This window comes from Peromyscus californicus, unplaced genomic scaffold, assembly GCF_007827085.1.
Source record: "Peromyscus californicus insignis strain IS unplaced genomic scaffold, ASM782708v3 Scaffold_9__1_contigs__length_137607984, whole genome shotgun sequence".
NCBI lineage: Eukaryota > Metazoa > Chordata > Mammalia > Rodentia > Cricetidae > Peromyscus > Peromyscus californicus.
Window position 1 is genome coordinate 81,036,171 of NW_026294617.1, and position 13,202 is coordinate 81,049,372.

The 13,202-nt window shown below is 37.1% G+C and overlaps 1 protein-coding gene across 3 annotated transcripts in view; it reads left to right on the forward strand.

Moving 5' to 3' along the window:
- The window catches only part of Csde1 (cold shock domain containing E1), a 42,178-nt gene that overhangs the window by 26,909 nt on the left and 2,067 nt on the right, over window positions 1-13,202 (forward strand). For all 3 annotated transcript variants that reach the window (XM_052730172.1, XM_052730173.1, XM_052730174.1), the window contains 12 exons: window positions 358-439; window positions 764-892; window positions 1,010-1,135; window positions 1,788-2,000; window positions 4,290-4,430; window positions 4,517-4,681; window positions 6,789-6,896; window positions 7,468-7,643; window positions 8,205-8,317; window positions 9,794-9,913; window positions 11,762-11,940; window positions 12,454-12,617. In XM_052730172.1, coding sequence (XP_052586132.1) covers window positions 358-439; window positions 764-892; window positions 1,010-1,135; window positions 1,788-2,000; window positions 4,290-4,430; window positions 4,517-4,681; window positions 6,789-6,896; window positions 7,468-7,643; window positions 8,205-8,317; window positions 9,794-9,913; window positions 11,762-11,940; window positions 12,454-12,617 — 1,716 coding nt within the window. The remainder of the gene's footprint in view (window positions 1-357; window positions 440-763; window positions 893-1,009; window positions 1,136-1,787; window positions 2,001-4,289; window positions 4,431-4,516; window positions 4,682-6,788; window positions 6,897-7,467; window positions 7,644-8,204; window positions 8,318-9,793; window positions 9,914-11,761; window positions 11,941-12,453; window positions 12,618-13,202) is intronic.

A 13,202-nucleotide genomic window follows, 5' to 3' on the forward strand; every position in this document is an offset into this window, starting at 1 on the left:
TGATGGTATTCTAGTATGTCTTTATTTCAGTTCTTCTGTTAGAATTGTCAAGTAGAGTAGCACATCATATACACAAGTAAAAGTTTGTTTTGTTTTTAATTTTAAAAAGTAGTTCACAAATTCATGGGGGGAAAAATCCCATGAACTTTAAGTTAGAAAAGACCGGGAATTTGAGCAGTTCTCTTTTATACAGAAGGGTCAGATATTGTAAACCTTAAATTTATTCTTAATAGTGACAGAATTTTTAAGACCTAGAAAAATAGTTTGGGTTTTTGATGTTTTTTGTTTTTTTTAAAGACTTAGTAGTTTGTAGCCAACTCAAATAATGTAACCCTCTTGATTTCTTTTCTTCTCCAGCACTGGTGCTGTAAGTGCTCGTAACATTATGCTTTTGAAAAAGAAACAAGCTCGCTGTCAAGGAGTAGTTTGTGCCATGAAGGTAATTGATAATAAACTTGAAAGTTTTAGGTTGGTTGTTGTTTTTGAACTTCTTTTAAGCTTTGTCCTACAAACCGGAACCACTGGTTTTCCTGCCTTCTGCTTTAACACTATTTCCTCATTAACTTAAACTGAGTTTCATTAATCCCTTGATTGCTAATTCTGTAAGTCTTTGCTAATTCTGTAAGTCTTGGTAAAGGTAGGCTTAACCAAGTTATACTGTTTGGACTATAGTATAATTTTAAGATAAAACTTACTGATTTTTTAAGTTGTATATTGATTGGTAATTAATGTTCTTGTGTTTGGGGGGTACTTTTTGCTTTAGGAGGCGTTTGGCTTTATTGAAAGAGGTGATGTTGTAAAAGAGATATTCTTTCACTATAGTGAATTTAAGGGTGACCTAGAAACCTTACAGCCTGGAGATGATGTGGAATTCACAATCAAGGACAGAAATGTAAGATGGTTTATTCACTAACTTGATCATTGGCCTTTTAATGTTAATAGTGGATTGTATAATTGGGAACCACTTAAAATTATGTGACCCCCTGCCCATTCCAACCTCTTGATTTAGGGTAAAGAAGTTGCAACAGATGTCAGACTATTGCCTCAAGGAACAGTCATTTTTGAAGATATTAGCATTGAACATTTTGAAGGAACTGTAACCAAAGTTATCCCAAAAGTACCTAGTAAAAACCAGGTGAGTTGCCTTTATTGGAAGATTCTTCTTTTGACTAGTGAGTAGTACAGTATTATGGGGGGGTGGGGGTACACTAAAATTGTAGTCTGCTTGATAAATTGTGTATAGTGGAAGTATTAAGAAAACAAACAACTAAATCCTAAGGGTATGTCTCTGGCAGAGGGCTGTCTTAGCCTGCACAGGGTCCCTGTACTGCAGAAAGAAAAGACAAACTAATGAATGGCATGTTGATGGGTGTGTTTTTACTTACTGAGTGATTGTGAAAAGACCAAAAGAGATGTTATCTACATTGGAAAAGTTCCTTACTATATTGGACTGCATTTGCTTCTTCTTTTGTTTTCCGTTTGTTAATTTGTGTGGAGGTAGAGTGAGAGGTGTCATTGCTGGGTAAATGTGGAATATAAAAGGCTAAAAATGCTTTTCCTTAACATTTCTTGGTATCATAATGCAGTCTTAACTGCAATGCTTGATTTTATGGTTGTCATGGGACCTTAGATCATGAGGCTTTCATATTGGGCTTTATATTGTCAGCACTTATTTTTTCCTTTCAGGGTACTATAATATAAGCTATTTACCGTGTGTTCTTCTTGTTTGACTTAGAGCTAAAAAGGATGAGAAATCTCCAGCTAAAATCGTTTTTCCTTCTCATCAGAATGACCCATTGCCAGGACGAATCAAAGTTGACTTTGTGATTCCTAAAGAACTTCCCTTTGGAGACAAAGACACAAAATCCAAAGTGACCCTGCTGGAAGGTGACCATGTTAGGTTTAATATTTCAACAGACCGACGTGACAAATTAGAACGAGCAACCAACATAGAGGTTCTATCAAATACATTTCAGTTCACTAATGAAGCCAGAGAAATGGTAAGTGTTTAGTATTATTGGATTTTTATCTAACAATTAGGGTTCAGTGATGGATTTTGATTTGTACTATTAAGTGACAACTTCTTAGACTGATGATTTAGTAAAGAAAGGTGCTTGCTTGATTTAGTAAAGAAAGGTGCTTGCTTCCAAGTGTGTCAGCCTGAGTTCAAGCCTCGGTATGTACATGATGAAAGGAGAGAGCCAACTCCTCCAAGTTGTTAGAGGAACTAGTGTGAGCTAATGTGACTCTTTACCCTGTTAAGTAGCTAGGAGCCATGCATACTTGAATTAGTCTGGGCATCTTTCTTACTCTCTTAGTTATCTTAGAAATATATATATATATTTTAAGTTTAGATTGGAAATCTGGATGATTGCTAATGTAATGTTAAGATTTACTCTGTGATGTTTAGTAAACACTAGGTTAAACAATGCTAAATAGGCCTCACTTCTCTTATAATGCTTTGCATATTCTTTTTAATGAGTATGTCTAGGTATGGTGTGTGCCTGACATGTTACCCAGATTTGTCTTAAAAACATTCTAGGCGGGCGGTGGTGGTGCACGCCTTTAATTCCAGTATGTGGGAGGCAGATCGTGTTGGATCTCTTAAGTTCAGGGCCAGCCTGGTCTACAGAGCGAGATCCAGGACAGGCACCAAAAACTACACAGAGAAACCCTGTCTCAAAAAAACAGAACAACAAAAAGAATATTCTGTGGACTGACTTTTCTCAGATATAGTTTGTATTTAGTGTTTGGGGTCGTACCATCAGTAGCATGTCTCAGTGTTGTCAGCAAAAACATAGTTTTTCTAAGTTCCTTGATGTTTTTTGAGACAGGATTTCTCTATAGTCTTGAACTCTAGATCAGGTGGGTCTTGAACTCACATAGATCCACTACCTCTGTCTCTCCAGTGCTGGGATTAAACATGTGTACCACCACAGTTGCTGGCCCTTGACTCTGATTTATGTATGTCTGCAGGCCAGAAGAGGGCACCAGATCTCATTTGGTTGCTAGGAATTTTACTCAGGACCTTTTGAGAGCAGCCTGTGCTTTTAACCTCTGAGCCATTTCTCCAGCCCTCTTCCTCCTCTTTTTTTTTTTTTTTTTTATTATTAAATTTGTTTAATGTGTATGAGAGTTTTCCTTGCACGACTGTGTGTACTGTGTGTGTTTGGTGCCCACAGAGGCCAGAAGAGGGCATCAAATTTTTTGGAGTTAGAGTTACAGGTGGTTGCAAGCTGCATTGTGGTGCCTGGGACCAAACCTGAGTCCTAAAAGAACGATAAACCATCTTTCCGAATTCAAGTTTCTCAGGCAGAGTCTCTTTTTATTTTTTTCTCGAGACAGGGTTTCTCTGTGTAGCTTTGCACCTTACCTGGAACTCACTTGGTAGCCCAGGCTGGCCTTGAACTCATAGACATCCGCCTGCCTCTGCCTCCCAAGTGCTGGGATTAAAGGCGTGCGCTACCACCGCCCGGCAGAGTCTCTCTTTTTATACTCTATGGTATAAAGTATATATCCTGGTTATCATCAGGAGTTTGACAAGGATTAAATGTCAAAATATTCAGATCATATTCAAAACTAATAGTTATCTATCTCTGCAGTAAATACTCAATGTACAATTAATTGACAAATGGATAGAAATTCGTGTTATTTTAGTAAACATGAGTGCTTTGCATGTTCCAAGTTTTGTGGATATAGTGATCCACAAAGCCTGCATTTTCATATAAGGTGAAAGAAAATATGAGGAAGAAATAAAATTTTACATTTTATTCTTTACATCTTAAGTTCTTTCTGTGCCCAAATTCATAAAAGATTTTGAAGTAGTAGTGAAGTATTGCTTTTGTCATTTATTCATGAGGTATATCAGTAAATATTTGAAATTCTTATGTTACATTTTCATTTGGCTTTTTATGAAATAATGGTGTGTGTGTGTGTGTGTGTGTGTGTGTGTGTGTATATATATATATGGTTATATTCATAAGACTTTTATAATGTACATTTGCCACAGAGTGGCACTTGGAAATTCTCAGAATTACTGGGGTTTAAATACTTTTTTGATAGTTGGTTGGGCTCCAGTATGTAGATGGGCAGCCCATATTTGACATGGAATATATAAGAAGATAGTATTTTTAGGAAAAAATATGTTGAAATTAGTTTGTGCATAAATGAAAAAAATCCTAAACTAATATAATATTCAGATTGGTGTTTTGAAGATTTAACTTGATGGTGATTCTGAACTTCTGTTTTTGACAAACTGTTCAACCAATAAAACATTACTTGGGTTTCAGGGTGTGATTGCTGCCATGAGAGATGGTTTTGGTTTCATCAAGTGTGTGGATCGTGATGCTCGTATGTTCTTCCACTTCAGTGAAATTCTGGATGGGAACCAGCTCCACATTGCAGATGAAGTAGAGTTTACTGTGGTTCCTGTGAGTAGTTGTTGGGAAAAGTGTTGAGGGGTGGTTTTCTTCTGTTTTCTTTGTAATTTTAAAGTTAACTTTTCTTTTATTTGTAGGATATGCTCTCTGCCCAAAGAAATCATGCTATTAGGATTAAAAAACTTCCCAAGGGCACGGTTTCATTCCATTCCCATTCAGATCATCGTTTTCTGGGCACTGTAGAAAAAGAAGCCACTTTTTCCAATCCTAAAACCACAAGCCCAAATAAAGGCAAAGACAAGGCAAGTGTTATGTGATCCAGTTGGTTTATATGTCTTTTATGTTTGCTTACAAAACAGATTCAATGCAGTTCACATAATAAACCATTGTCTCCTTTTTTAAATTCTCTATACACCAGCCATGATGGTACTGGCTTGTGATTCTAACACTTGTAAGGTGGAGGCTGGAATATCCGTTCAGTCATTCTCAGCTATGTAGAGCAAGCATTCAGACAAGCTTGGTTTTTAAAGTATTTGTAATATTAATATTTCTTAGCTTTGGCATCTTGGACATTTTGCAAGTGGGATGTTTTAGCAGTGTTCTTGCTTCCCAATATGCCAGAAAAAAATGTCCAAAAGAATTGCAAAATGAATTGTGGGAGGCAAAACCACCTCATTTAAGAACCACTCATCAAGCCGGGCGGTGGTGGTGCACACCTTTAATCCCAGCACTTTTGGGAGGCAGAGGCAGGTGGCTCTCTTAATTCGAGGCCAGCCTGGTCTACAAAGCGAGTAAACCCTCTCTCGAAAAATTAAAACAAAAACAAAGAGCCACTCGTTTTTTATTTATTAACAAGTCCATTGACTATGCAGAAGTCTAAGTTCTGCTCTCACAAATATATTAAGTTGTGGGAAATGATTCTTACAGGATGTGCAGTTTTCTCTAGTCTCACAGGTGTTGGGGTTGCTAATAAGCAGTATAATGTTTGCCATAAGGACCAAATTAAATTCCCAGCAACCTCCCTCCTGCCATACACACAAAAGCAAGTTTGTGAGAGTACTCTGGCAAAGTAAATAACTGGGAAGATCTGGAATGGTTCTGTTAATATGTTGGCATTTAATATGTAGAGATGGAAAAGGGCATTTCTGACAGAAAAGAGGTATAGATAAGGGAAAGGGGACAGGGAGGATATCTTTAGAAAGCAGCAAGTAACTCATTTGAAGAAGGTGGATTTTGGTTTTGGTTGAGGGAGAAGAGCATTGATGATTGCTGAGTTCAGTGATGAACTTGGACTTTGTTGTATACTTAACGATTGTCAGTTTGTGAATGGCATCAGGCGTGTACTTTAAGGAACATAATGCTATTGGTGTAACACTAAATGGGATAGTCAGTTATAAGGTACATGAGAGTTACTAGAAAACAAATCATTTTAAAATAACTACCATTTGGGGCCATTGTACTGGTTTGGTACTGCAGTTTATTTAACCTTAAGACTTTGCGGTAACTGGGGAGATAATTTGGCTAATACAAATTGCCTGTCTGGTAAATTGCTCATGTTTAATAAATTAATGTATAAATAATCTTAAAGAATGTGAATTGCCGAAGGACACAAGTGAGAACTGGCTTTGATTATGTAATAGCAGTGATGTGTGGAGTTTAGGGAAGAAGATATTAGTGATATATGAACATTTTTTTTTTTTTTTTTGGTTTTTTGAGACAGGGTTTCTCTGTGTAGCTTTGCGCCTTTCCTGGATCTCGCTCTGTAGACCAGGCTGGCCTCAAACTCACAGAGATCCGCCTGGCTCTGCCTCCCGAGTGCTGGGATTAAAGGCGTGCACCACCACCGCCCAGCCTGAACATTATTTCTATAGAAATGATGTTAAACTACAAGAATTGTGTACAGGTTGTATATAAAATACGTGTATGTGAAAATTATTGTTAGTGTGGAAATACTAGTATATCATCATCTATATCAAGTGCTTTGATTTATGCTAGATTTTAAACCAAGTTTTAATTCCTTTCACAATGATACTAATGGCCAAACACTGAATTGCTGTAGGACAATAAAGAGGATACTTCAGCTGCTACTTAGGAATATTAGTGTCGTCTTTATGAGAAGGCTAAGCTTCTTGCTGCAAAATTTTTTTTCTTGGCTGGAAATGGACATACCTGACTTAATTTCTGATAAAACTGAAAAGGCTCAGTGATAGTAAATTGAGGCAGTTCTGAGTGAAGGCAGGCATACCTTTTATTCATGTGTTTTATCTTATATTATTTAGAGAGTCCTGGAATAAATTCCTGTGGCTCTGCCTCTCTGTGTTACGGATTTCTAAGTTCTGTAGCTAATTCTTCTTTTTTGTTATAATTGGTTAGTGTTCTTGATATATATTTGTATTTTATATTTTTTAGGAGGCAGAAGATGGCATTATTGCCTATGATGACTGTGGGGTGAAACTGACTATTGCTTTTCAAGCCAAGGATGTGGAAGGATCTACTTCTCCTCAAATAGGAGATAAGGCAAGATAATTCTTACTTGAAGAAAAGTTCATGGTTATCTCAATCATAAACCCTGATGGATACTTTAAATTTTAAGTTTGGTGGAAGTATTTTTGCACGTGAAAGGTTAAATTGTAATTAAAATGGGGTCTTGTGAGCTTTTAAAACATACTGAATACTAGGTTTTTAAGCATGAGCTGTTTTTAGAGACAGATGATTACACCTGTAACTCTAGCACTCAATCGGCAAGGTGCACAACCATTAGATACAATTAAACATATCTACAAGAAAGCTTAAAGTATGTACTGAAATAGAGCCCAGTATAAAAGTATGCCAAAGATTTATGTTACCTTTTTCAGGCAGCCTTCCTTAGAGAGATTAAGACTACGAAGAATTGAGGGGTAAAACTTAATCCTTTATGAAAAATGAGTTGACATCAGGGGTTTTTCTGGAAATTATTCTAGTAAAATAATTGCGAAAGAGATCTGGAGTAAAAAGTGTGGTGTGGGTCTGTTTCGGGTTTGGTTTTTAGAATTATAGAACTTGACGTGAAAGTGACAGTGATACTAATGATCGTCCTTATTTTTTGTAGGTTGAATTTAGTATTAGTGACAAACAGAGGCCTGGACAGCAGATTGCAACTTGTGTGAGACTTTTAGGTCGTAATTCTAACTCTAAAAGGCTCTTGGGTTATGTGGCAACTCTGAAAGATAATTTTGGATTTATTGAAACAGCTAATCATGATAAGGAAATATTTTTCCATTATAGGTAAGGAATGCCATTTGGGCAGCATACTATTCATATTCTTTTGCATCAGAGTTTCAGAAAATTTAATCAGTTGATACTTTTTTGGTAATTATAGTTTATGAGACTCAGTTTTCCTACTTGTAATTATGGCAAGATGTATACAGAAGTTAGTCATCTGCCAAAAACATAAGAGATTCACTTACCTGCCTTTTCATGTTTCTTCCTCAATAAAAGAGTACTGTTTTGTTGTAAATATTGGTACCAGAGTGATGTTGATTTGGTATACACAGTTATAGCATATAGTGTAAAGTGTTTTGATTCAGGTTCTGTCATTTAAATAAGTTACTTCCATTAATTGAATTAACTTCTTTCTTTTCATTATCTTGGAGCTAGAGATACAAGGTACCTCATTTATAGGTTTTTAAAAATCTGTTTAAGGATTTAATGAATCATTACCTTAAAACAGTGTCCAGTATACACAGAGTTGTCATGAATGTTAAAAAGAGTTAAAGGCTACTTATTCCTGTTACTGTTAGTAGTAATGGCTTCCTTTAATGTCACTTTATTTTCCTTTCCCTTCAGTGAGTTCTCTGGTGATGTTGATAGCCTGGAACTGGGAGATATGGTTGAATACAGCTTGTCCAAAGGCAAAGGCAATAAAGTCAGTGCTGAGAAAGTAAACAAAACTCACTCAGGTAATGAATTGTGACTCCTAGTCATCCTGTGCTTTGATTGGAAGATAGTAGATAGGGTAGAAGAGGAGGATAAGGATAAGGTTCTATAACATTCGCTCTCAGGTGCCCCGATCAGCAGTACACCTTGGCTGTTTGTCAGGGATCCATTTCTTACTCCTACCTTGGGTTTCTGAAATTCTGGATATGACAGTTTGTTTTAGCAAGTTTTCCTGATTTTTGTAACATTTAAGAGGTAGCATTTTGAATTTGGGGACTGTGAGAGTTTAAAACAGGATCGGTCTCTGTAATCTTGACTGCACTGGAACTGGCTGTGTTGATCGGGCTGGCCTCAAACTCAGAGAACTGCTGGCTTTACCTCCTTAGTGTATGTGCCACCATGCCTGGCTCACATCTGATTTTGGAGTGGGATGGGGAATTAATGCATTTCTAATAATTTTTAGGAATTGTATTCAACGTCTTTTTTTTTTTTTAAGCACCCTTGTGCTTTTTTTTTTTTTTTTTAAATCCCAGAAATATTATACATTCTCTATATAAATACATCTTAATGCTGTTAGGGAAGTAGGCATTCTCCTGATAGACTACTTTGGAGAATCATAGGTCTAAATGTAAAAAATGAAGGCAGTCTTAGTTGTTTAGAGTCTCTGGTTTTGGGTGAATGGGCTTCTGTGTTGGAGGTGGAGCCCAGGATCTAGCACTTAACAGGTGCAGCTCTGGCATCTGTTTTTATACAGCCTGCAACTCTGTTTTGGCTTTCTTTGTCTAAATTCCCCAAACAGTACTCTACCTTGAAACTTAGTGATAGGGTAGCTAAGACCATCAGTTTTGATTCCACAGATACCTAAGTACACAATGTGTTTGATGCACTAGAGATATAGTTGTGAGGAAACCAGACTGGGTCCTAGTCTTTTATGTTTATTTTTTTGTGGGGTAGAAAAATAGAAATGACAAGAACAAAAATATTTGTTGACTATTTATGGTTAAGTGATTATTAAAGAAACAGAACTGGCTTCAGATTCCCTGTTTCAATTTTAGAATATCAGGCAGCCAGCTAGTTGAGGGTGGCTCACACCTATAATCTCAACTGGGTATGATCTTGAGTTCTAAGTCAGCCTGAACTACATAGTAAGATCATTGTGTGTTTGCGCGCACGCGCTCGGGCCAGGAAAGGAGGAAAATGGGATGGAGAGATGATTCACTGGTTGAAAACTGTATGCATAATAATGTATGTTCCTTCAAAGGACCTAAATTCCAGGCCCTACCTCAAGTAGCTCACAGTTCTCTATAAACCAGCTCCAGAAGATCCGATATCCTCTTATTGCATCGGGTACTACAGTCATTGCAGAGAAATAAAAATTAAAATCCCTAAAAATCTAAACAAAAAGCATTCACCTTATATGTACATAGGGCTTACATTTTTCACTATCCATCAGAGTTTAAAATTACTGAATGAAAATTATATGTGCATTTGTTTTGTAGTGAATGGCATTACTGAGGAAGCTAATCCCACCATCTATTCTGGTAAAGTCATTCGTCCTCTGAGAGGTGTTGATCCAACACAGGTTGAGTACCAAGGAATGATTGAGATTGTGGAAGAGGGTAAGCACATCCCTGACACACAGTGAAATCTGCCATGCCTTCTGATGAGCACTTAACAAGGTTTTAATATATGATGGGGTTCATTGCATTTGTTTTCAGATTTTTTTTTTTTTTGGAAGCTGAGTTTAAAAGAACTCCTTTCTTCCCATGCTTAATTTTATTTTTATACTCTTTGAAAATAAGATCAACCTGGACTAAACTGTGAACAAATGACTGCTATGCTGAATGTTTAATGGTGAATGATGATAATCAGTTGTTTTTAATCCATTAGTCATTACATTAGTAACTAGTTTATGAACTTCCTGAAGTACTGTTCCTTAACACCCAGGGATCCTCCAGGTGTTGGCTCTCTCCATTTTTTACTTCTATAATGTTCTCCCCCACTTCAAGCAATCAGAGTTTTGGTACTTATTTTTTCCCAATAGCCACCACACAGAAAGTCTGACTTTATTTGAAAAGTATGCATCAAATAATTGTAATAGGTAGGGAATGCTGAATAATTAGGATAACAGGGTTAAGTTGAAACATTTCACTGAAATGATGATGTCGCATAAATAGAGGAAATCCTTGTATCATCTGTAAGGCAGAAAGAATATAAAATAGGGGAGAACAGTTAATTTGTAGAAAAAAAAAAGGGACCGTGATAGCCAGTGCTTTAACACATGAGGTTCTTAGAATATTTGTTTTACATGAAATACCACTGTTGTATTTCCCCTCCCTCATCATAACCCTCCAAATAGGAATTGACTTTGTGATCCAAGTAATGCTCTCCCTGACAGATCAATATGTGGACTACTAACTTTAACATGTACCATCTATCAGTTGTCTTGGGGTGGGGGGGCGGCGTTTGAGACAGGTTTTCTCTGTGTGACAGTCCTAGCTTTCCTGGAACTCCCTTTGTAGACCATGCTGGCCTTGAACTCTCAGAGGTCTGCCTGCCTCTGCCCCCCAGGTGCCAGGATTAAAGGCATGTGCCGCCACCACCCAGCTTTTTTTTTAATGTGGTACTTGGATATTAAGTATTAGTTCAGTTTCTTCAACTTTAAAAAGGTTATCTTTAGCCTTGGGAGAGTCTATGAAAATTGTGATTCATAGAAATGTTAATAAATGATTATACTTCTTCACAAATTAGTCTGCTGGGATTATTTTAAACATTTGGGTCCTATATGTTTTAGGTGCTGAAATTTAAAAAAAAAAAAAAAATGGGTGGTGGTGGCACTAAGGAGGCAGAGGCAGGCAGATCTCTGTGAATTTGAGGACAGCCTGGTCTACAGAACGAGTTCCAGGACAGGTACCAAAACTACACAGAGAAACCCTGTCTCAAAAAAACAAACAAACTTACCCCTTTAATTATCAATAGGTTTACTGAGCATTTTTAGCTCAAGGTTATTTCTGTTAATTCATTAGCTTTGTCTGAATGCTGAGTCAATAAGCAGGTCTGTTATTTTCTATCTCTTGCATTGGTCTCTAGGTCACTTTTTATTGTTACAGTGCAGGACAGGGTAGAGGGGTTGGAGCAGATTGAGGATAGAGCCTCTCTCTAAGAGAATGGAGCCTGGATCATAGATAGTAATTCTGAATGTCAGATTTATGCATTGGTTCACCTATGCCTTGTTACTTTGTCACCTGGTCTGTATTTTTGCTGGTTGGCTCATAATGCATTTTACAAGTTAGTCACTTGAGCTATTAAGGTTTGTTTTTGTTTTGTCATCTGCTTCCATGTTAATTTTTAACATTTAAGACTCCTGTTAAGTTTTAACTCAAAACTTTTTATGTTTAAAATAATTATAAGGTAACAACATGCATTTTTAGTGTGTATATTTAGACTTTGTGCCACTTTGTTTACAGGGGATATGAAAGGTGAAGTGTATCCATTTGGCATAGTTGGGATGGCCAACAAAGGGGATTGCCTACAGAAAGGGGAGAGCGTCAAGTTCCAGTTGTGTGTCCTTGGCCAAAATGCACAAACTATGGCCTACAACATCACACCCCTTCGTAGGGCCACTGTGGAGTGTGTGAAAGATCAGGTAATTAAGTACTATGTCTGTGGATCTGCATCTGTCCTTTGATATGTTGATAAGGAAGTGTCAACTGCCAATATCTATGTAATTTCGGCCCACTATGTAGCTTTGGCTAGCCTGGAACTCAGATCTACCTACCTCACCCTCTTCAGTACTGAGATTTTAAACAGCCATGCCTGACTCATGAAGTTTCTATTTAGACTTTATTGCTTTGGGAGGACGGGGAGGGGGGGGGGGGTAGTGACAACATTAGCAAGGAGAAAATAAGAGTGATTATTAGTAATTACTGTCACTCTGAGGACTTAGTCATGCTTATAAGAAGATGAATGGCAGTCATTTCCAGGTGTTACTTTCCTGATGAATTCTATCATACACCCAGCTGAATTTGGTCCATCAGTATTAATGGCATGTTCTATAAGTCCTTTCTAATTAAGGTTAGCATTCTCTTTCAAAATGAAGTGCTTTTCCTTTCTGTAGTATGTCTTCTCCATGTAAATTTTGTGTGTTTTCTTTTTCTAGTTTGGCTTTATTAACTATGAAGTAGGAGATAGCAAGAAACTCTTTTTCCATGTGAAAGAAGTTCAGGATGGCATTGAGCTGCAGGCAGGAGATGAGGTGGAGTTCTCAGTGATTCTCAATCAGCGCACCGGGAAATGCAGTGCCTGTAATGTTTGGCGAGTCTGGTGAGTTGATGTGGATTGATTGTGGTTGGATTAGTAACTGTCCTGAGCTCATCCCCGTAATTTGTGTGAGCTGTGCTTTGCCAGCTTTCTTTCCTTTTCTACTCTGTTTGGGTTTATTAGGTATTATTTTCCACTTTTACCTTCATCAAGTTTTGTCTTTTACTCTTGTCATTGGTTTGAGACAGATCTCAACTTTATACTCATGACTGGCCTTGAGCTTGCTGACATGTGGCATCTGCCATATCTTTTTCTACCTCTAGTATTCATTGTCTGACCTTGAGTCTCATAAACCTGACCTGAGACACACTTGGGTACTGTGATGTGTTAGCACTGAATGTGCTGGTCTTTGATATTAAAAGGTTATATAATTTTTGTTCTTAAGAAATTCAGTTTATTAGCTCTTTTTTTTGTCAAGTCATTTCTAGGCCTTGTGCTGCTTAAATGTCTAATTTTTATACCTTAGTCATCATGACTGATGCTAATAGGATTTTTAGTCTCATCATTGTTCCCTTTAAAGATAGCAATCTAGAACTTTTTTTTCATATTAGACTTAAGGTTTTCCAAGTGTGTTACTGTGTTTTGTTA